General features: G+C 40.3%; 1 protein-coding gene across 9 annotated transcripts; it reads right to left on the reverse strand.

Annotated features, from left to right (window-relative positions):
* Nucleotides 1–1,111: 1,111 nt before the first annotated feature.
* Nucleotides 1,112–22,838, reverse strand: LOC127532118 (gastrula zinc finger protein XlCGF26.1-like). Of its 9 annotated transcripts, none has more exons than XM_051943080.1 (7): nt 22,518–22,836; nt 21,337–21,936; nt 9,927–11,210; nt 9,317–9,559; nt 6,372–6,454; nt 6,099–6,227; nt 1,112–5,995 (listed from the first exon to the last, which is right to left on the reverse strand). In XM_051943080.1, coding segments are annotated over exons 2-7 (1,758 nt in total). In that variant the 5' UTR covers nt 21,355–21,936; nt 22,518–22,836; the 3' UTR covers nt 1,112–5,994. The 9 variants fall into 9 exon arrangements, 8 of the variants coding, with proteins under 8 accessions (XP_051799040.1, XP_051799041.1, XP_051799038.1 ...); XM_051943078.1 differs by lacking the exon at nt 1,112–5,995 and having other exon boundaries at nt 6,008–6,227; nt 21,337–21,438; nt 21,853–21,936; nt 22,518–22,838; XM_051943076.1 differs by lacking the exon at nt 1,112–5,995 and having other exon boundaries at nt 6,008–6,227; nt 21,337–21,438; nt 21,770–21,936; nt 22,518–22,837.
* Nucleotides 22,839–24,591: the final 1,753 nt, after the last annotated feature.

Below are 24,591 nucleotides of genomic sequence, written 5' to 3' on the forward strand. Positions count from 1 at the left end.
TGTTCCATTTTGGTCATTTTGTGTCCCATTTGAACTGTCCTATCACATTGTTGGACCGTTCAGTAGACTCTGTTTGGGTCTTTTTCTCACCACTGAAACATTTTGTCCATTTTTGTCTCATTTTGGTCATTTTATAGATTAGATTAGATCCAACTTTACTGTCATTGCACAGAGAACAAGTACTAAGACAGTAAATGCATTTTTTAAAAGTCCATTGTGATGTCAGAGAGAAGAACTAACAACTGTTACCACATTCCATATTCTGAAGAAAAACATGGAAACACTTGAGAAAGTCAGTTTAACACACAAAGCTTGGAGATATTGGAGAGTTGTGGTGAAGATTTCAAGTGTGAAACTTGTGAAGACATTGTGAGCAAAGACTGTGACAGAAAAATGAAGCCTCCTCAGCCAGATAGGAAACATTCAGGTAAGACAGAAGTCCAGACAACGAGCTGCAACTCAGCTCCAGATATCAAACTACACACTGACATGTTAGACTGAAGTTTTCACAACACTGACAAGCTAACATTTGCTCATTTTGTGCCTTATTTTAATCAGTTTGCTGCTTAGGGTTGTTTAGTGAATAAAATGTTGTCATTTTTCATCTTTTTGTTTTTGTTCCATTTTTTTTACTTAAAGGCTGTTTTTGTTGAATTTTGTCATTTTGTGTCTCATTGAGGCTCATTTTCATCATTTGGTCTCTAACCTTGGTCACTTTTTATCTTTAGGATTGTTTTTACTCCTCATTTTTCGTGCTTTTAAAGTTTTTTGTTCCATTGTGGACATTTTGTGTCTCATTTAGATCATTTTTTGTATCATTTTGGACATTTTGCATCTGTTTAAGGTTTTTCTTTTTCATTTTATGTCTCATTTTGTGCATTTCAGTCTGTTTTAATGGGGAAAAAGTGTCATAAATCAGACTGTAAATGATATATGAACAAACCTTTCTGTAAAAACTTTCAGAATGTTGAATAGAATAAATGTGGACTGACTAGGTAACCTTACAGAACCTTTACTGTTGTGATGTACGCATTAACCTGACTTTATACACTCCAAGAAAATATATATCTAACCATTGTGATAGGGATAAATAGAAGTTCCAAACTGTTGATTTTAATTGCAGGATAATGCTTTATTAAAATATATCTCAGGAGGGAAATAGCAATATCCATTAAATCATCAGACAATGAATCAATAGTTAGTTAATATTTCAGTGGCTCGTCATGATTCCTAACTGCTACTATGCTTTCATAGAAGAAGAGTAATAATCACCCACATTATGTAATTTGGAGGGGGAGAGCAGACGGTGTGGCCACATCCGGCTGATCATCTGAAGAACGACGAGCCTTGGAGCCTCCAGGGGGAAGCAGAGAGAGTTCAGTCCAGATTTAGATCTGCTTGTGTCCTTTTTTGTTGTTTGGGCCAATAAAAACTTTGTTATAATCCTCTCTGGTGTCATTCCTTTGGAAATGATGGAGTTCAGTAATGTTCCTTCAGTCAGTGTTATTTTTAGAATCCTCAAACAGCAGTAAGAGCAGTCCTTCAGTCCATAATCCCAGTAGAACAGATATTCTTTGCAGATCATGTTGAATCACCCGTCCAAAGTTATGTGGTAAAATCCCTCATGCTCAGAACTGTTGTCTGGTTTGCATCAAGTGACTACCCCACAACAACTCCCAACAAATATATTCCAACAGGTGCATTTTATAACATCACTGCTTCTCTTCAGAATTTGCATATACGGTGACATCATATTCAATTTACATACGTGATGACAGCACACTTTAATTTACATACACGATGACAGCATACATCCTCCCCCCTCCTCACTTGTGCACTTCCCCCATCCACCGACTTCATGGCCCCCGCGTGGTCCGGATGAACCAAAACCACCTGTTTAGCCTGTTTAGCCCTTTCATCCGGTCTATTCATGTATTTGGTTCATCTGCAGCCCAGCACAGGCTTCAGGTGGAGAAACAGGAGAAGCTGATGTCAGCGTCTAACTCTCACTAACACCCACACTGTACATTTCTGCACAATGCACACAGACTTACAAGAAATCCCCCAAAATCTATACAGAGCTAATGAACCTTTACTGTGAGCATTTCATTCAAGTTTATCTTAGTTCCAGACTACTTGCTCCATTACCAAGTTAGTAATCTCTTGGTTTCCATGGTGATCAAACTCTTCTGTAAACATCTCCATTTCATAGAGATCAAAACCTTCAAAGCATTCCCATTTTCATAGTAATAAAAACCTTAACCACATTAATCTCCTCTGGTAACCAAAGCCCTCACTGCTCACAGTGAGATGCTGCCCCCATGTGGTTACTTCAAAACACAATCAAACAATCCTCTTTATTGCAATGAGACTCTCCTGTGACTCAGTTGCTGCTAAACCAGGATTATAAAAGACAAGTATTGAAAATAATCATCTCATCACTTTACAGTGAGGCACTCTTCTGATTTTGACACTGTTTCAAAATTTAAAGAAGATAAAAAAAAAAACAAGCATTTGGGTAGTTCACACACATTCATCAGGTTATAGCATTATTTGATTCTAAATCACAGGTTATAATATCATACTGTGTTCCCTTATTTTGCTGTCACTCTGCCAGAGCCCCATTCTTATGCCTGATTCATGGATCTCATACCTGTATGATTCCTGACAGACTTTAAATGTATTTTTTATAATCCTGTTAAATGTTGAGTAGAATAAAGCAGATGAAAAATAAACAGATAATATAATGTGTGTTTGTAATGAAGAACTCACAGTCAGGATTTTTAGTTCTCATTTCATCACTAGAACAGGACTTAAAGACTCAAATCAGGATCAAGTGTGGCTGCACAAAAAGCTGATTTTCACTGTGAAAATTATGTCATGTTACAGAATCCTGTAACATGACACAATGCTGACATTTCTTATTGCTGGGGGGCTTATTATTGAATAAAATCATCTACAAGGCTATGTGTATGTACCTCAGTTGCTGAACTCTGAAGGCAAGACAGGGGCTCCCAGAATTCTTCCATTTAATTCTGCCGTTTTAAATGAGATGAAAATAAGATACTATTAAAAAATAAAGCAATATACTATTCATACTTACATGTAATTGTGTAATTATATAGTGCCCGGCCACAATAAATAAGTTCTTAAAATTGGTCATCATAAAACAATACAGCACATCATAAACGGATCTCAGAAGAAACAGCTTGCAGTTACCACATTTTACTTGTTGTTGGCCTTGTTAATATATATATTTTTAAAATATCACGCATACTGTACACAAACACTGTATGCATGAAGATGAATAAAAATTACTATACATGTACAACAGCATCATTCATTGAAGTGTAAACAATAGTCTGGTGAAATAAAAGAATATTAGCATTAGATTTTTTTGTTAAATGGCCAAATTCTGGTACCTCCACAAAGTAGCATTCATTTCCTTTTGTTAACTGCCTATATTTACTAACTCTACAATATCAGCCAGTCAGTCAATTTACCATGTCTAAGGGAAATATTAACATCAGATCCAATGTGGGATAGTACTAGTGTTGGTCTGAACGAGCCGAGGCACCGATTCACGTATCATGCACTGAAAGCAATACCTCAGCCGAGCTGTATCACTGAGCGTATCGCTTTAAGAAAAGTCACGTGACCGACACAGTAACTGTGTCGTATTGTATCATGTTGTATCACGTGTCCTCGAGGCGCCAGTTCTACTTGAGGAAGTCCAGCACCCATCGACTCACTTGTTGCTTCGACGCTGTTCATTGCTATGGAACCTCCGAGAAAGAGAAAGTACTCTGCCGTGTGGGATCATTTTGACCTTATATCACCTGATAAGGTAATTTCTTTGTACTTCGTTCCAATTTAAATGGCTGACAAAATCTGTAGTGTATATTTTTATGATCCACAGGTTAAATGCCGTCTGTGTTCAACGGAGTTGTCTTATGCAACCCGAAACACATCATCAATGCTACGGCATTATAAAGCTTGTCATGAAAGAGAAGACAATACACCAGGAATGGATACTGGTGGATTATTATTTTGTAATCTATCACTAATTATTATGGAGGCTAATTACATTCTAAATCAAACTGTTTTTTTTTTTACTTCAAGCCTCTAGAAAACAGGCCCTCAATCGATGCATTATAAATATGATAATCAAAGATTGCCAACCTTTAAGCATCGTTGAGGACGAGGGATTCAGGGAGATGCTCCAGACTCTTGAGCCATCATACGCAATACCAACCAGAAAGGTACTGTACTATATTTCCATAATATTATATTGACAATATTTCAATGGAATTCTGGATCTGTAATAGACTCTGGTAGAGAAATTATTGGTGGTTTGCTAATAAGAAAGGTACTATATGTCAGAAATTGCACTTATCATTAGGAGTTTCAATTATTATTGTTTGAAGATTTTCTTCTACTTTACAGGCTCTAAAGGAAATGGTTTCTGAGAGATATGCAGCAGAAACCCAGAACATTAAGGAAAAATTACACTCCAACAATGCAATCAGCCTTACAGCAGATATGTGGACTTCAGTAAACATGGAGGCCTACTTGGCTGTGACTGGCCACTTCTTTGACACTGAAAATAAAATGTGCACCACTGTGCTGGGAGTTAAATATTTTCCCAAGAGCCACACAGCAGAGAATATTGCTGAGGTAGGTTTTTTGAAAATATTAATAATGGTATCTGTTGATGTCATGTACTTGTCATATACTCATAGACTTATTTTATATTTCTGTATTTTTTTAGGTCACACAAGATCTGATTGACAGCTGGGCCATCACAGGGAAGGTTGCACGCTTTGTAACTGATGCCGGGGCAAATATGATCGCGTCTGCAAGACTATTAAAAATCGGGCATAGTCCTTGCATCGCACATACTTTAAATTTGATTGTTAAAAAATCTTGCGATCAAGTGTCAGACCTAACTGATATCCGACATAAAACCAAAAACATCGTCACCTATTTTCGTTCCAGCACTCTTGCCAAGGAAAAGCTGAGTCACGTGCAGCAACAAATGCAAAAACCAATTCTGAAACTCATAAATGAAGTTCCTACACGCTGGAACAGCACATACCAAATGCTGTCAAGAATAGCAAGCCAAAAAGAGCCTGTTTGGGTGAGTCTGGCATCTTTAAAAACACCATTGCCTGCACTTACTGGAGAGGAGCATGACATCATTGCAGAAGTCCTGATTGTGCTTGCCCCTTTTAATGCTGCTACTGTGGAGCTTTCAGAGGAGAAGCGAGTGAGTGGGAGCAAAATAATCCCGATGATGAAAATGCTTCATCATACAATGCAAAAATGTGCTCCATCTCTGGAAACATCAGTTGGAAAAAAACTGCGTCATGAACTCGACAAAAGAGTAACCGAAACCTTGAACAATTATGAATCTTCCAGTCATCTGTCTCTGGCAACCTTATTAGATCCACGATTTAAAGCCCTTGGATTCTTAAATGGGACCAAAATAAATGATGCTGTGAAGAAACTAAAATCTGAATGTGCTGCAGAGATGAGAATTTCTGGGCCACCTTCGGCACCACAGGAAGATCAGCCTGGCCCCTCATCTCATTTGCCAGCATCTTCTATGTCAGGTGTGTATTTATTTATTCAAAATGTTTTCAGGGTGATATATTTACATTTGAAGCTAATCATGTCTTGTTTTACAGACAACCTGTGGCAACAGCTGGACATGGAGGTGGCCCGTACTCGAACAAGTACAAGTGTTGTGGCTGATGCCATGATAGAAGTACAAAGATACCTTTCATCAGCAAACATTCCCAGAACCGAAGATCCACTGGAATACTGGAAATCTCAAAAGAATACCTACCCACACTTATTCAAACTGTCCCAAAAATATCTGTCTACTCCAGCCTCATCAGCTCCTTGTGAACGAATTTTCTCCAAAGCTGGAGAAATTGCATCCAAGAGAAGAAATCGTTTGAGCCCAAACATGCTTCAAAAACTTCTCTTTCTGAAAAAAAAGGTTTAATGTTATGGAAACTCATTACAAGTGTGCCTTTAGTTATATGCTGCAGTACATTTTTTTAACCACTAGATGGAACCCATACACATACCAATACAGCGTGATACAGCGTCGACACAGTAGGGGGAATGTGTGACACGCACACTGAGGTATCATCTGCACATCACTGGATAGTACTCCTTGTGCTGCAGAGTGACCACCTGACCCAGATGATAGGTTTCTAGAACAATTGCAAATGAAAGTAGAAAGACTAAGTCCTTACACTGTTGGAAGAATTTTGTTCAAATCTAACACAAATAACTCTGCACTTTAAATACTATAGATTGGCTCATTAGAAAATAAAAAGCTGTTTGCTGAAACTTACTTTGTCTTCTGTCCTTCTAATGATCTTTGAAAAAGGAAAGCTCCCTGTATTGGATCTCTCGGTGCACTCATCACATTGTTCTCCTAAACAGATCAAAATTAGAACAGTTGAGAGGTACTGTTGTGAGTCAATGTCAACACTCATGATTTGTTCACGTTGACCATTGTTTTGATGCCATTTAACAGAGGGGACTAGAGCAACACTGTAACAGGCTCGATTTTCTTTTTATGCACGGCCTTATAGTAGTACATGACCAAACCCTCACTGAATTATTCAGACACCTTAACAGCAATGTAATGTGGTATGGAAACTCAATAGAATCTAACTGTACAATACATCCAAATGGAAACAAATGACAAATGACACTGCAACAATATCTCAGTATTGAAATAATACAAACATTGCTCTATAAGATAACTTTCACTGACTCAGCAAATAGTCAGACATAATTGGATTGACATTAAAACATGTTCTACATACCTGTAGTTTGACCTTTTCTTTTACCTCCTCTGTTTGGGCTCTTGCTCCCAGCCTCGCTTCCTTGAACTATGTTCACATGTCCCACCATGTGACTGCAGGCTCTTTTCCAGCAGCAACACCTGAAGCTTTTTTAGAGTTTTTTAGAGATAGTGTCAAAAATATATATTATTAATTTAAGGTAACCCTAATTTCAAATCAAAAACATCTCTGTAGATTTGAGAAATCTTGTATGTTATGAACCCCAGCAGAAAATGAACTGCCTTTCTGTAGCAGAGCTCCAGTCAACGTCGTCTTGACAAGTAATTCTTGTGTTCAAAACCGAAGTACTTCAGCTAGTAAATACTATGTAAGGCTTGATTAAAGATAATACTACACTTGTTTTTTATGAATCAGTACATGCCCTGTTCAGTTTCACTCAGAAATGTCCAGTCTGTCTTCTTTCACCCTTTCCACATCATAGCATAAAGACTCTGCATGACATCAGAGTCACAGGAGTCAATTTTACTTGACCAGTCATCTTCTATGAGAGCATTAGAAATTAAAATGCTTCCATTTTGAAATCAGCATGTCAGTTGCAACATCACAAAGCAACATCATGCTGTGTAAACATGTTTTTTTTCCACCTATAGCACTTGGTTAAGTGTATTAAAATTCAAATTATAGTCACTACTCTGGACTAATTTTGAATGATATTTTTTCAAAACATACCCTCATTCTGTGATTGTGCCATTTGTCCTCTAGGGGACAAACTCTGTTTCAAATCATTGACCATCTCCCAAAAAAACTTTTTAAAATCATAAACTGTGGAGATTTACAATGCTATCTATGAAATATTAGCTCAGTATGTCAGACACTTTCTTAGAGGTTTTTCAGTGGACTGCAGACCCAGTTTCACTCGTTTTTATTTTGTCACACTGAAATTTGAGGCTGTTTGAAGATGAATATCTCAAGAACAATTCTAGATAAAAGCCTGAAACCTTCACTTGTTTGTCTTGCTAACATCAGCAGATCAGACTGTTGTTAAATACAGCAGTGGAGAAAAGTTTTTGGACATCCAATACATTTGTGAAATAATGCACTAAGAATCACTTTGAGGTCTTCAAGAGTCATTTATTTTAGTACAATCATAAAACTAAACACAAACTTCATATCTCCTTACTTAAAATCGGACTCCCCTAAGAATGCAAGATATGGCATCAAAATATGTCTGGTATTTATGTATAAAGTCTTTAATATAAGTATAGTTCTAGTTTTAGTATAAAGTAATTTGTTATTGTTGTTATTTTTATAGGGCCAGTTAACAATATAATAGAATTGAAATTCTTTATTTATCACACACCTGGGAAATTATTTGCTACAACAGCTAAAACACCAAATCACAAGTTTAAAAAAAAACAACTCGTAAATTACAGTCTGCAAGAACAGAATAATGAAATAAGGGGCTAAATGATCACAGTATGGCAGATTAAGAACAGAGAGACTATTTCAAAACTAGGACTTTAACAGAAATATGCAGGTTGAGTTAAAAGTGCAGATTGTATGATATGAAATAAAATCTGGAGTCAGATTTTTCTGGGCCACTTGACAAAATCTGACTCCCCTACTATTTTTGGAATGCAAGAAGTGGCAACCTCCAAACTTTCTCAGCTACAGCATCTGCACCTCTGCTACTGCTGTGTGAAGTATCAACTATGTATTACTTATTACTATCATTACAGGAGAGAAGTTGTAGGGGTAGTCAGATTTTTCTGGACCACTTGACAAAATCTGTCAGATTTTCTACACTTTCTCTCCTGTAATGACTACTTCACACAGAAGCAGAGGTGCAGATGTTGTAGCTATGGATGGATGGATGGATGGATGGATGGATGGATGGATGGATGGATGGATGGATGGATGGATGGATGGATGGATGGATGGATGGATGGATGGATGGATGGATGGATGGATGGATGGATGGATGGATGGATAGGAATCCTAAGGCCAGTAATCTCCTAAATTATGATTAACCATCAGAGAATCACTGCCAGTGTCATGGTAATGACTGGATGCAGCTAATTTACAAAGAAATGATTCTGAACTACATGTCAGCTTTCAAAGATTGGACTTTTCATAGAACACTTCATGTTTTTATATTTACAGACTGACAGACAGGAATCCTAAGGCCAGTAATCTCCTCAATTAATTATGCTTCATCATCAGAGAATCACTAAACCAGCTCTGCATCTAACAGGTTCCTGCAGCCCAGAGGGATCTGAGGAACCATTAAGGTGGTAATTGAGGAAATTCGCCCTGCTGCTCACTGCCTCCATCCAGACGTCTATCCCTCTACCACTGATAATTCATTTAACTGAGTAACCACTTTGAAGGGTTTAATTAATTTACAGTCACGTCTGTTAATGACAGCTTTCCTCTTAATGGATTTTGCAACGAAGCAACGAAGACACAAAACAAAGAAATTAGACCTGAATTCTGTGAAGCCGGATCTCAAGGACTTTAAGTTTGTGGAGGACTTCATGAACTTTTACTGAACCCTGCATGGAGAAATCTTCTTGGCAGGGGTTCAGTCTGTGCCCAGTGTGCATACGCTGGTGTCGTTGTAGGGTTCCTTGTTGGTTGGACGTTGGTCCAGACTGGTCAAAGCAGCACTGTTCACCATTGGCAGAGTGCTGACAAGTCTGAGAGTTTTGTCCATCCGTTCCATTCTGCTTGGAAAACAAACACACAAACACAGAGAACGTCAGTGTTTCCTGCAGCATTGAAGAACTGATGCCTTGCCTGAGATAGAGAGCACCCCAAATGACATCTGAAGACACTTTTACCTGTTGGAATTTAACATTCAATTGTCTGATTACATCAGAATTCCTAATCTTACCTACATCCCCAGATTAACCTGGACCAGATTTCTGTGTCAAAACGAATACAGGTTAGACTGAACGATAGCTGATAATGTGTTAACAGAATTCAACTGACCACAGTTGTTCAAAACAGTTTTGAAACTATTTTGCATCAATATCCAAAATTATTCAATACATAATTGTGTGTACACTGTGACTGAGACCAGTCTTTACATACCTCACTGTGACACTGATTGAATGCTTTCTTTCTGGTGTGGATCTGCTGGTGTCGTTTCAGGGAACCCAAAGTTGTAAAAGTCTTCTTACACTTGTCACATCTGTATGGTCTCTCCCCAGTGTGGACACGTTGGTGAACTTTGAGGCATGCAGTGTAGCTGTAGCGTTTCCCACACTGGTCACAAATGTATGGTTTAACCCCAGTGTGGGTCACTTCATGAGCTTTTAACTGTGAGTACAATAGAAATGGTTTGCCACAGTGATCACATACGTACACATCATGTCCAGTGTGGATGCGTTGGTGATATTTTAAGGTCTGTTGGGAGCTGAAAGTTTTTTCACAGGAGTCACAGTGGTACCGCTTTCTACCAGAATGGGGGCATTGATGGATCGACAACTGTTCATGTTGAGTAAAGGTTTTCACACACTGATCGCAGTTGAATGGTTTAACTCCACTGTGAATGAGTTGATGATTTTTTAACGTACTCTTCTGAGAAAAAGCCTTTCCACACTGATCACAGCTGAATGGTTTAACTCCACTGTGAATGAGTTGATGAGTTTTTAATGTACACTTGTGAGTAAAAGCCTTTCCACACTGATCACAGCTGAATGGTTTAACTCCACTGTGAATGAGTTGGTGGGATTTCAAAGAGAGCACGTGAGTAAAAGCCTTTCCACACTGATCACAGCTGAATGGTTTAACTCCACTGTGAATGAGTTGGTGGGATTTCAAAGAGAGCACGTGAGTAAAAGCCTTTCCACACTGATCACAGCCAAACAATTTCACTCTACTGTGAATGAGTTGGTGGGATTTCAAAGAGAGCACGCGAGTAAAAGCCTTTCCACACTGATCACAGTTGAATGGTTTAACTCCACTGTGAATGAGTTGATGTCTTTTTAAGTGACTCCTCCGAGTAAAAGCCTTTCCACACTGATCACAGGTGAATGGTTTAACTCCACTGTGAATGAGTTGATGTTTTGCTAGATTATTCTTGTGAGTAAAACCCTGTCCACACTGATCACAGCTGAATGGTTTCACTCCACTGTGAATGAGTTGATGTTTTGCTAGATTACTCTTGTCAGTAAAAACCTTTCCACACTGATCACACCTGAATGGTTTCTCCACAGTGTGAATACGTTTGTGAATTCTTAGCTTTGTTGCTGTGATGAAAGTCTTGCCACATTGCTCACAACTGAGTGATTTATCTCTTTTTGCTGTTGTTGCCGAACCATCCTTATCCACCTCAGAGGTCCCACATCTCATTCCATTGCTGTGTTTACATTTCTGTAGCAAAAGACAAAGATAAAAACAGAGGCAGTGATGGAAGAGCAGTCATGAAAAAAATGATCCTAAAAGTCTCAATTCCATGTAGTTGAACATGAGGCTGAAACAAGATCAAGAATCTGCAGACATGCTAGCAGCTTTGTCATTAGAAACCTAGAAATGTGTCAACAGCACACTCACAATGTCAACAAAACTATTTTCACAGGCCCATAGTTTTCAGCTTTCTGCACGGTAGTTTTAGAATATTGGGTCGTAAAATCTGTCGATCACCGTGAAAAGCAAAGCAGAGCTGGGACTGATGGGATTGTACCACCAGGATCTCTTGATCCCCAGACTTTCCGTTAAGTTACATTACTGGAGAAATGTACAATATGAAAAGCATACAACATCAATGTCCAGATTTTAGGTCTTAATGGCAGCAGGGTCAATTCAGACCACCAACACTTTCTAGTTTCTCCTCTGGGATCAGATGTTGATACCAGTCCAGAAAAGATCTGTAATTCTGCCACTGAATTCTGGATTTGACCCCAACGACCCGGGAAATTTGTTGTGCAGCAGTTACACAAGCGTTCACCATCAAACAACAAAAGCAACAAAACAGTAAAAGCAATAGCAACGATTAAAGGAAATGTTTTAAAAATGTAAAAAACACAGTAAAACAATTACAAGCAAAATTAAAGCTGCAAGCAGCATTGGGTGGGACCTCGCCCCGCCCCCCCACGCTGTCAGCAAGCAAGTGCCGTCCGTGACCAAAGATGAAAGCCAGAGGAGTTCCTCTGCTGGAATATTGTACGGTTTTGGAGGAGATAATCTTTAAAGGGTTTTCATATTTTGGGTTATAGCGCCACCTAGATTGAAGATAGCTCAAATCGGTTGAACAGGTTTTCGTAGAGCTCGAGCGGGCAAACGTGCGTGCCAAATTTCATATAAAGTTATGCATGTTTATGGGGTCAAATTAAGCGAAACATGGTTTCAGGTGAAGACAAACTTTGACAGCTTATAAAAAAAAACTGGACAAGTTAGCCTTTTTCTTCTGATAAATTTTCTTTGGCTGGATATTCACCATGATCTGTCCAAATATGAAGCCAGAATATTGTACGGTTTCGGAGGAGATAATCTTTAAAATGTTTTAATATTTTGGATTATAGCGCCCCCGAGATTGAAGATGGCTCAAATCGATCAGACAAGTTGTCGTAGAGTTCGAGTGGACGAACGCGTGAGTGGTGGTTGCATGTCTCTACGACATTCTTGTGCGGAGAGCTGAGGCCTTTTGTGTTGGCCTTTTGTGTCTTTGAAGGTTTTTGTGTCCTTAGGTGGCTATGGAGTTTTTGAAGATACCTTTTTCAGTTGTTTAAATGGTTTGCATATTTCAGGTTATAGCGCCCCCTAGATTGAAGATAACTCAAATTCATCGACAGGTTTTCATAGAGCTCGAGTCGTAACGCGTGAGTGGTGGTTGCATGTCTCTACGACATTCCTGTGCGAAGAGCTGAGGCCATTTGTGATTTTTGCAGTATTTGTGTCCCTAGGTGGCACTACAAAGTTTTTCAAGATATTTTTTGCAGAATATTGAAATTTTCAGGGGACTGCACCTGCGTACCAAATTTCAGCAAAATACATGAACGTTTAGGGGTTGAAATTGAAGCGAAACATGGTTTCAGGTGAAGACAAACTTTGACAGCTTATAAAAGAAAAACTAGACAAGTTAGCCTTTTTCTTTTGATAACTTTTGTTTGGCTGGATATTCACTATAACCTGTCCAAATATGAAGCCGGAATATTGTACGGTGTCGGAGGAGATAATCTTTAAAGGCTTTTCATATTTTGGGTTATAGCGCCCCTGTGACGAACAGGGCTGTCCGTCACGTATGTTTGCACCTTGCACACGACACTTTATATATTCACTTAGCGTTTTAATGCACCCAACACTTTGAGAAGGCTAATTGGTAAATAAATAATTTGTACACGATTGTCGGTTTTAAATATTTTATTATCAAACATTTTTATTGAGGTTGCCCGTGGGTCCGGTCCGGTGGCGTCATCTCTGGTGATGGCGGCGGCCGGGTCTGCGGAGGCAACATAACAATTGAGATTGGAATGTACAATATTGTGAGATAGTTTTAAATTGGTTGTTCTCATTAGTGTGGTGTGCATGCGGTGAATGTATTGAGTGTTGTGGAGGGGTGGGTATGTGAGTGGTATGTGCAGTTAACCTACCGTTTCCTCTTGTGTCCAGGTGCGTCTGGCCAAAAGAGTCCCCGGGGAGCCAGACGCCCAAAAGACAGTTCCGGGCTGAACCAAGGGGAGGGATACGGAAGGGGTGGCTGCAATAGTTTTAACTTTATATTTTGTTGTTGGATTAAGTTTGGTGGTTTTAGTTGGGTTAGTTTGCATTAGTTATTTTTTGTTTACTTTATTCTGGGTTATGGTTTATGTTGGAGAGTTTTTAACTTAGGTTTAATAGCTAAGGTTAACACAATCTACCTGCACAGTTTTATTGGTTTATTCCTGTTGAGCAGACCAGTATTAGAGGAGGCTTTTCCCCTCAGTCGGGGCTGTTCTGTTGTGGTCTGCTGCTGGAGAAGCCACTGCTCCTAACCTCCAACGCACCTTACGACATTGGCACTTTTTTGCACTTGCACTTTGATTACTTTGTATTTTTGCACATTTGGAAAATAAAGAACAAAAAAAGATTAAAGCTGCAAGCAGCGATGGACGGGTCCTCGCATCCACGCTGGTCGGCGAATCCATGCACGTTCACCAGGTGGCGCTGTGACTGAGAGTGTGTGCCGGCCTCTGAATCACATCTGGACCAGAGTTTAATCACACGTAAAATTTCAGCCAGATTGGAGCATGTTCAGACTAGTTATATAGCATTTCCAGCCCATCCACCACCAGGTGGCGCTGTAACTCAGAGTGTATTTCAAACACTGGATGTGATGAGGGTTGGACTCTGATCACTCATGTAAAGTTTCAGGCTGATTTGACCATGTAGAGTCCAGTTATACAGCATTTATTGTCCCTCCAACAGGTGGCGCTGCAACTGAGAGTGTCTGTTGGCCTGTAGATGTGATCAGGATTGGATTGTGATCACACATGGAAAGTTTGAGGCAGATTGGAGCATGCAGAGGAGAGTTATACAGCAGTTGATGTTTCTTGGCGAAGCATCAAAACTCTAATGGTCGCCATGGCCACGCCATTTGGCTTCTGGTTAAACTTTTGATAACTTTTCATCACCAAGTCCTGCTGTGTGGACTGAAAAAATTTCAGGTCTCCTGGAATTATCCCCCAGGAGGTATCAACTCTCAAAAATGAGAAAAATCATCAAAAATCTCACAATTAATCCAAGATGGCCGACTTCCTGTTGGGTTTAGGACATGGCTCCAAGAGGCTTTTTTGTGCGTCCTGATGTGCTCTATAAGCCTCCCAAATTTCATGGATGTAGGTGAAACGTGCTGGGGGGGCTGTTTGTTAAAAATACTGTAGGGGGCGCTATAGCATGTGCAGTGCCGAGATGCATACGGTGTTGTTCCTTGGGTCAATGGTGATGTGTGTGGTAATTTTTGTGAGCATTGGAGTATTCCTAACCTGTCAGAAAGGGCTTTGTTTTTCATGGCGATATTTGGTTGCTACGGCAACAAGCGTTGCATGAAATGTCACACCCTTCACAGTGTGTGATTGTCAAGAGGTGAAGACTCGACTGACCAATTTCCAGCATGATATCACCAAGTTTGGGGCCATTGTACCTGAAAATATAAGGCCTTAAACTTACTATTACCAACAGGTGGCGCTATGACTTTTTCAAAATTTATGAGTGTGGATGTGTTCAGACTGGACCTGGTATCCAGCTTGTGAAGTCTGAGGCAGATAGGATGTTGTTCAGCTGAGATATGAATCGTTAAATTTTCATGGCGAAACATGGAAATTGGTTTGGCCACCACAGACACGCCCTTTGATGACAAGTCACCATTTTCACTGGGATGCATCATCAATGTGTTTAGGCTGTTGTCACTGCATTTAAAGTAAATACGATCAACCGGGTAACAATAGGGCATGAAAGTGTAAAAGATGTCTATTTCCTGAGACCACAAGGTGGCGCTATGACTGTCAATGAATATCCCTATGTGGATGACATCAGGACAGGACTGTCATCATACATGTAAAGTTTCAGGCAGATTGGAGCATGTTGAGAAGAATTAGACACCAATTCCTGTTTCATGGCGAAGGATCAGTTGTTTGAGGCTCCGCCATGGCCACACCTTTTGGCTTCTGGTTGAGTTTTTGATAACTTTTCATCAGAAAGGTCTGGTGCATGTACTGGCCAAATTTCAGTTCTCTCAGACTTATCCACTAGGAGCTATAAATTTTGACAAATGTACAGCAAATTCAAGATGGCCGACTTCCTGTTGGGTTTAGGGTGTGGCTGTGATTGACTTTTTGGTGTGTCCTGATGTGGTGCATATGCCCACCAAATATTGTAGCTGTAAATAAAACATTGTGGAAGTTGGCCTAATGACCACTTTTTCAATTTTGCAGGTGGCGCTATAGAGCCATTTTTCCACACATATGCGCAACTCCCATAAAATATCAAATTTTTCGCCAGTCCTGATGTGCACGCCAAATTTCCCGCGTTTTGGAATATGATAAGGCCCCCAAAAAGGCAACTCATTTCCCGAGGAGCGATTAAGTTTGAAAAATTTACAGCAAATTGAAGATGGCCGACTTCCTGTTGGGTTTAGGGCGTGGCTGTAATTGACTTTTTGGTGTGTCCGGATGTTCTGCATATGCCCACCAAATATTGTAGCTGTACATGAAACATTGTGGCAGTTGGCCTAATGACTACTTTTTCAACTTTGCAGGTGGCGCTATAGAGCCATTTTGCCACGCACATGCGCAACTCCCATAAAATATCAAATTTTTCGCCAGTCCTGATGTGCATGCCAAATTTCACGCGTTTTGGAGTATGATAAGGCCGCCAAAAAGCCAATTTACTTTACGGGAGAAAAAAAATAAAAAATAAAAAAATAATTAAAGCTGCAAGCAGCGATGGACGGGTCCTCGCATCCACGCTGGTCGGCGAATCCATGCACGTCCACCAGGTGGCGCTGTGACTGAGAGTGTGTGCTGGCCTCTGAATCACATCTGGACCAGAGTTTAATCACACGTAAAATTTCAGCCAGATTGGAGCATGTTCAGACTAGTTATACAGCATTTCCTGCCCATCCACCACCAGGTGGCGCTGTAACTCAGAGTGTATTTCAAACAGTGGATGTGATGAGGGCTGGACTCTGATCACTCATGAAAAGTTTCAGGCTGATTTGATCATGTAGAGGCCAGTTATACAGCATTTATTGTCCCTCCAACAGGTGGCGCTGCAACTGAGAGTGTCTGTTGGCCTGTAGATGGGATCAGGATTGGATTGTGATCACACATGGAAAGTTTGAGGCAGATTGGAGCATGCAGAGGAGAGTTATACAGCAGTTGTTGTTTCATGGCGAAGCATCAAAACTCTAATGGTCGCCATGGCCACGCCATTTGGCTTCTGGTTAAACTTTTGATAACTTTTCCAAACCAAGTCCTGCTGTGTGGACTGACAAAATTTCAGGTCTCCTGGAATTATCCCCTAGGAGGTATTAACTCTCAAAATGAGAAAAATCATCAAAAATCTCACAATTAATCCAAGATGGCCGACTTCCTGTTGGGTTTAGGACATGGCTCCAAGAGGCTTTTTTGTGCGTCCTGATGTGCTCTATAAGCCTCCCAAATTTCATGGATGTAGGTGAAACGTGCTGGGGGGGCTGTTTGTTAAAAATACTGTAGGGGGCGCTATAGCGTGTGCAGTGCCGAGATGCATACGGTGTTGTTCCTTGGGTCAATGGTGATGTGTGTGGTAATTTTTGTGAGCATTGGAGTATTCCTAACCTGTCAGAAAGGGCTTTGTTTTTGCATGGCGATATTTGGTTGCTACGGCAACAGCGTTGCATGAAATGTCACACCCTTCACAGTGTGTGATTGTCAAGAGGTGAAGACTCGACTGACCAATTTCCAGCATGATATCACCAAGTTTGGGGCCATTGTACCTGAAAATATAAGGCCTTAAACTTACTATTACCAACAGGTGGCGCTATGACTTTTTCAAAATTTATGAGTGTGGATGTGTTCAGACTGGACCTGGTATCCAGCATGTGAAGTCTGAGGCAGATAGGATGTTGTTCAGCTGAGATATGAATCGTTAAATTTTCATGGCGAAACATCGAAATTGGTTTGGCCGCCACAGACACGCCCTTTGATGACAAGTCACCATTTTCACTGGGATGCATCATCAATGTGTTCAGCCTGTTGTCACCGCATTTGAAGTGAATATGATCAACCGGGTAACAATAGGGCATGAAAGTGTAAAAGATGTCTATTTCCTGAAACCACAAGGTGGCGCTATGACTGTCAATGAATATCCCTATGTGGATGACATCAGGACAGGACTGTCATCATACATGTAAAGTTTCAGGCAGATTGGAGCATGTTGAGAAGAATTAGACACCAATTCCTGTTTCATGGCGAAGGATCAGTTGTTTGAGGCTCCGCCATGGCCACACCTTTTGGCTTCTGGTTGAGTTTTTGATAACTTTTCATCAGAAAGGTCTGGTGCATGTACTGGCCAAATTTCAGTTCTCTCAGACTTATCCACTAGGAGCTATAAATTTTGACAAATGTACAGCAAATTCAAGATGGCCGACTTCCTGTTGGGTTTAGGGTGTGGCTGTGATTGACTTTTTGGTGTGTCCTGATGTGGTGCATATGCCCACCAAATATTGTAGCTGTAAATAAAACATTGTGGAAGTTGGCCTAATGACCACTTTTTCAATTTTGCAGGTGGCGCTATAGAGCCATTTTTCCACACATATGCGCAACTCCCATAAAATATCAAATTTTTCGCCAGTCCTGATGTGCACGCCAAATTTCACGCGTTTTGGTTCATGATAAGGCCCCCAAAAGGCAACTCATTTCCCGAGGAGCGATTAAGTTTGAAAAATTTACAGCAAATTGAAGATGGCCGACTTCCTGTTGGGTTTAGGGCGTGGCTGTAATTGACTTTTTGGTGTGTCCGGATGTTCTGCATATGCCCACCAAATATTGTAGCTGTACATGAAACATTGTGGCAGTTGGGCTAATGACTACTTTTTCAACTTTGCAGGTGGCGCTATAGAGCCATTTTGCCACGCACATGCGCAACTCCCATAAAATATCAAATTTTTCGCCAGTCCTGATGTGCATGCCAAATTTCACGCGTTTTGGAGTATGATAAGGCCGCCAAAAAGCCAATTTACTTTACGGGAGAAAAAATAAAAATAAAATAATAATAATAATAATAATAAACCCTAGGGTTTCAATAGGGTCCTTGGCACCGCTGGTGCCTTGGACAGTCGGTGCCCTGGCACCGCCTGTCCTTCGCACCCTCGGTGCTCGGACCCTAATAATAATAATAATAATAAACCCTAGGGTTTCAATAGGGTCCTTGGCACCGCTGGTGCCTTGGACAGTCGGTGCCCTGGCACCGCCTGTCCTTCGCACCCTCGGTGCTCGGACCCTAAAAAGAAGTCGACCACTCAAATGCTGCCTCCGCCTGCCTTTATACCGCTGTTCTTCCACCACTCGAGCCGCTTGATCACAGCCCCCTAAATTGAAGATAGCTCGAATCAGTTGGACAGGGTCTCATAGAGGGGGAGGAGACGAACGCGTGAGTGGTGGTTGCATGTGTCTACGACTTTCCTGTGCGAAGAGCTGAGGCCATTTGTGATTTATGCAGTTTTTTGTGTCCCTAGGTGGCGCTATAAAGTTTTTCCAGATTTTTTTTTCGGAATATTGAAATTTTCAGGAGACTACACCTGTGTACGAAATTTCAGCAAAATACATCCACGTTTAGGGGGCGAAATTGACGCGAAACATGGTTTCAGGTGAAGACAAACTTTGACAGCCTATTAAACAAAAACTAGACAAGTTAGCCTTTTTCTTTTGATAACTTTTGTTTGGCTGGATATTCACTATAATCTGTGCAAATATGAAGCTGAAATACTGTATGGTTTCAGAGGAGATAATGTTTTAAAGGTTTTCATATTTGGGGTTATAGCGCCCCCTAGATTGAAGATAGCTCAAATCGGTCGGACAGGTTTTCGTAGAGCTCGAGCAGACAAACGCGTGTGTGGTGGTTGCATGTCTCTACGACATTCCTGTGCGAAGAGCTGCGGCCTTTTGTGTTGCCTTTAGGTTTGTTGCCGTTTGTCGTGTCCCGAGGTGGCGCTATAGAGTTTTTGCAGATTTTGTTTTCAGAATATCGAATTTTTCGCGTGACCCGACGTGCGTGCCAAATTTCATAAAAAGTTATGCACGTTTAGGGGGTCAAATTAAGCAAAACGTGGTGGACTTGTAAAATAATAATAATAAGAAACGGAGCAAATACAATAGGGACTCGCCAGCTCCGCTGGCCAGCTTTGCTGGCTCGATCCCTAATAATAGGAAGAAGAAATGGAGCAAATACAATAGGGACTCGCCAGCTTCGCTGGCTCGGTTCCTAATGAAAGCCATTTAAAGAAAAAAATTAAAAAAACATAAGATAGACAGGGACATCGGCAGCAATCTTGGTCATTTAGTCAGACATAGTAAAAGTTTTCAATAAACGGCCACCGATGTAATCAGGTAGAGGACTTTTCTTTGGTCTGCACTGTTTGAGACACCAGATTACATTGCCCACATCAAGAAAGGGATTCTGTGGAGAGGCTGACATGAGACAGTTTTTAGTCTCAGCACGTTTAGCCCTAAAATCATGGGAGTCAAACCTGACATAAAAACTGTTTAGACTTTGAGCCAGCTCTAAATCAGAATTATAACCACTGAGCTGAACTCTCTCATTGACACATTAGTTAGTCCCAGTGATCAGATTCATGCCGTCCCAGACTGAACTGAGGTTGTTCATGTTCATTCACTCGTTTGTCTTTGTATTGTATTTTGTGGGTCCTGATCTCCTACTTTAGTTCCTTCTGTCGGTTATACAGATTTAGTGCATTTCCTTCTCTGAAGAGTGTTTTCTTTCTGTACAGTAGGTCTTTAAGCTTCTTAGAAAGCCATGGCTTAGTGTTTGGACACAGTTTAACAGTTTTTTCAGGAATAACACTGGTTTCACAGTCTGTGACCCAGCTGCTCACAACATCAGTCGGTTCATCAATATCAGCTGAGGACTCCTTAAACACGTCCCAGTCAGTAACCTCCAGACATCCCTGCAGAGTGTGACAAACTTTCACTCTGATGTTCTGCACTTTGCCTTGCTTCAGTACAGTGGTAGACAGGGATAAGGAGGATGCAGTTGTGGTCAGAGGAACCCAGAGGAGAAGCACCTTTCACATTGTTGTAACAGATCAAAGATTTTGTCACGTCTCGTGGGACATGTGATGTACTGATGGAAGTCTCTCAGTGTGTGTTTTAGTGTGCAGTGGTCTCTGGAAGCTTTCAAAGTCAGGACATCATCATCTTGAAGGTATAGCAATCTTAGTGTATGCAAACTTCTGATTGTGAAGAAAGTAATAAAAATTCTCTAAAAAAAAAAAATCTTTCTTTCGTTATTCTGGCATTTAAAGATAATTTTGGTCATCTTAACTGACATAAAACAGGAGAAGCATTGCCAGATTTAATGTCAAATCGTGTAAATTAAAAAAGGGTTATGTGTCGTTTATACAGTGTAAGTAAACTTCTGGGTTCAACTGTCTGAATTTCTTGAGAAGGAAAAGGCTGGTAAACTCACAATGCTCAAAAGTATTATTCTCGACCAAAGAAAATGCTGCTCTTTACCTTCCTGAACAACTTGCTTGAAAAACAAGACTTTTCTTCCGTTACTTATCTTCATCACCATGTAAGACATTTTCAGAAAGTATGATCAGCAGCTAGTTCAGCCTCAAACAAAAAACAAGCAGCTTCCTAGCAGTCCACCATTATATCCTCAGTACAGCTGCTTCTGCAGAGCTACATCTCTCCAGCCAACGTCACCTGGCTTTGGTCGGCCCATCTAACCAACTGGAGCAACTTTAGACGTTTTAAAGAACAAATGAATGATAATAATGTTACAGTGGTATGTTTCTCACTTTTTGTGAAGAATCCATGTTTCCTCCGTTGTTGAGCTCAGACTAAATGGCTGCCAACATTCCTCTGCTCCTCCGTCAGACTCTCCTCCTCCTGCCAATCACCTGTCACATCAAACACATCTTCATTAGGATACCACTCTATACACAAGTGTCAGAGTGTCCCATATGTTCATCAGCCAACACAGAGGACACATTTCAACTCAATAGTTCACTTTTAGCTCTTTTCAGTTTCACCTAAAACTGATACAAATGAACTTAAACTGTTAAAAATAAGGAACATAGACAGAAAACAGACATGGAAAAAGAGAATAAAGAGAACATAAAGATGCTACTGCAGGTGATTCAAGACAGGACTGCTGGTAGAAAACTGTTCATGCTGTAAGTTAGTGAATGTATTTTACTGCTCAGTGTTCTGTTTAAAGGCAGCTCTCACTCTCTGTTCTTTGCACTCTCCCATAGTGTCAAGTGTCCTCCCACTTTCAATGACAGGTGATTCTCATTGATGATTTTTCTCACAGTTTGTGCAGTTTCCCCACTTGAAAAAGGATGTTTCATCTACCCAGGGTTTGAGCAGGACTCCACTCATCAATCAGACAGTTGCTTTCAGAACACAAAAGGACAATGTTCACATCACTGTATTCAGCAAATAGTAACAGCCATTCCTCATGGACATTTTCACCACATTGACAAATGCTACTCCACTCAATTTATGTTTGTCAACCTCAACACCACATAAACTGAAGCGACAATTCAACCCAATACTATACCACACATGAATTTATCTGCATTTTAAAGAGTTGATTTTGAATCACAGTTTAACAAATTACTCTGAGCATTTTTTAAAACTATTTTATACTTTTTACTTCATGGTTTTAAAATTATTTAAAGTGCATAAAGTGCTTTTAAAGTGCAATCCTTTCCAGATCCAATAAATAAATAAAGGGCATCGTTAAAACCCACCATTACAAACAGGATGAATTCACTGGTCTTAGCCGGAACCCTCTAATTAGCACCAATTAGCCTGCAATCTTATTTTCAACTGAATAATTACAAAACACGCGGCAATTATTGGGAAACAGACAAAGTTTACTCCGTGGCTAATGCTAATGCTAACACATACTGCAGTGGCACACATCGGCAGCTTAAACAGTCTTTTAGAGTCTCCAGAATTCTGCTCTTACCGGCTGCAACCCGGTTTTTGGAGATGAAGGCAATCCTGCACAGTTTGCAGCAGATCTTGATCCTTTCCCAACAGAAACTCACGGCCACTTTGTTTGAACTCGGTCATTCATTCTCAGTTCCTCCTCAGTGCTGCGTGTGTCCCCTTTTTTGCCGCCGGTGGCAAACCTGCAGCCGCAGATTGTTTCCGCCCCAGCTGAGTGTAGGACCTGTGCGTAAATGCTTCTCCTTTGAGTTTTCAGCTCCTTCCAGTTTGACTTGACACATAGACTGCTTTGCACTCTGTGTCACCTGTACCTTCAGAGTTCTGAATAAAAGAACAAAAGATTTATTGCAAAGAACAAAAAGGTTTTGCCTCCACAGCAGCTTGTTATGAAAATGATTGTATTTGATGATTGAATGTTCTTAATTATTGTAATACTGTGTGATGTGTGCTAAAAGAGGAACAAGGACACGAGCTATCATCAATATTATCTCATCTTACATGACTAATTTAAAAAATATGACATTATATAAATATGCACTACTGTTCAAAAGTTTGAGGTCTCTTAGAAATGTCCTTTTTCTTGAAATCAGTTTTTTCAATGAAGATAGCATTAAATAAATGATAAATCCAGTCTAGACCTTGTTAATGTGGTAAATGACTATTGTAGCTGGAAACGGCTGATTTTTAATGGAATATCTCCATAAGGGTACAGAGGAACATTTCCAGCAACCATCACTCCTGTGTTCTAATGCTACATTGTGTTAGCTAATGCTGTTGAAAGGCTCATTGATGATTAGAAAACCCTTGTGCAGTTATGTTAGCACATGAATGAAAGTGGGAGCTTTCATGGAGAACATGGAATTGTCTGGATCACCCCAAACTTTTGAACGGTAGTGTACAGAAGGATATGGAAATCATAACGCAGTGTTTGAGCGGTCGTAGGTGAGCTGGTGTGCTTGAGCTGCAGCGAGTACTGGAGAGGACTTTATAGATCTACATGCACCACCGTTCAAAAGTTGGGTTTTCATGTTTTACATTTCTAAGTGACCCCAAACTTTTGAACGCTCGTGTTTGCGTCAGTAGACTGTTTTCTGCTCAAGTCTGCTAAAATTGGATCCAAGCTGTTAACCTGCACACCAACTGACCTACAAGAGCTGCCGTGTTCATGTGCTGGGGGGGATGCACATTTTGGATAATTGGTGGCCTTAAAAAAGAACTGAATTATCATTTGCATGAAACGAAGCCAGGAGACATCATGATGTGACTGGTTCAGCAGGCTTTGAGTGACACTGCATTAAACTTCTGCTTCAGGAAAACATGAAAGCTCTAACCAGCAGCCATTAATCGTCACAGGAGACTTTTTCACTGATCTTGTGTTGTGTTTGGTGAATTTACCATGTTGTGTATTTGTACTTTCTCTGTGTACTTCACTGACAGTAATCTAACCACTGAGAGGTAGAACTGCTAAAAGTGTTTGAAGTTAAACACAGCAGTGTGTATCTGGTTCAGACAGAATTAATCCTCATGAAATGTGTGTGTTTCATGTAGTAACATAAGAAGGTTTTGTTTGAATGGTATGTTTAATTTTGCACAGGACCTGAGGTGTTGTGCATATTGTGTGTGTGGTTGTGTTAATTGTGTGTAGTGATCTGAAATTCTGAGCCCTGTTTTCAAAACCGTGCTTAAGCAATCTTTAAAAAAAAATGTAATGCTAATGTTTCACAGATGAGACTGACAGCACATATCTACAGCCAGCAGCCAGTTAGCTTAGCATAAAGTCTGGAAACCACACAATGGGATAAATAAAGGTGCTAAAAGGAGCTAAAATGGTTCCTAACAGTCATGCTACTGAGAAAACACTTAAATTCCAAAGAAAATCTCCCATCTAGATTATATTTAATTCCAAAAAAATTCAGAGAAAATACCGCTGGTATTATATCGCATATTGTTCTTACTACAAATCCCAGAATGCTCTGCTGGTGTTTTGTCTCGTCAATCAGGAGAAAACCGTACTTGTCCGTACTTAAGTTCTGGTGTTCTTATAAAACATCATCCGTCAGAGACCAAGTACTGATCCAGTTCAAAGCAGC

The sequence above is a fragment of the Acanthochromis polyacanthus genome, chromosome 22 (assembly GCF_021347895.1).
Source record: "Acanthochromis polyacanthus isolate Apoly-LR-REF ecotype Palm Island chromosome 22, KAUST_Apoly_ChrSc, whole genome shotgun sequence".
Taxonomy (NCBI): domain Eukaryota; kingdom Metazoa; phylum Chordata; class Actinopteri; family Pomacentridae; genus Acanthochromis; species Acanthochromis polyacanthus.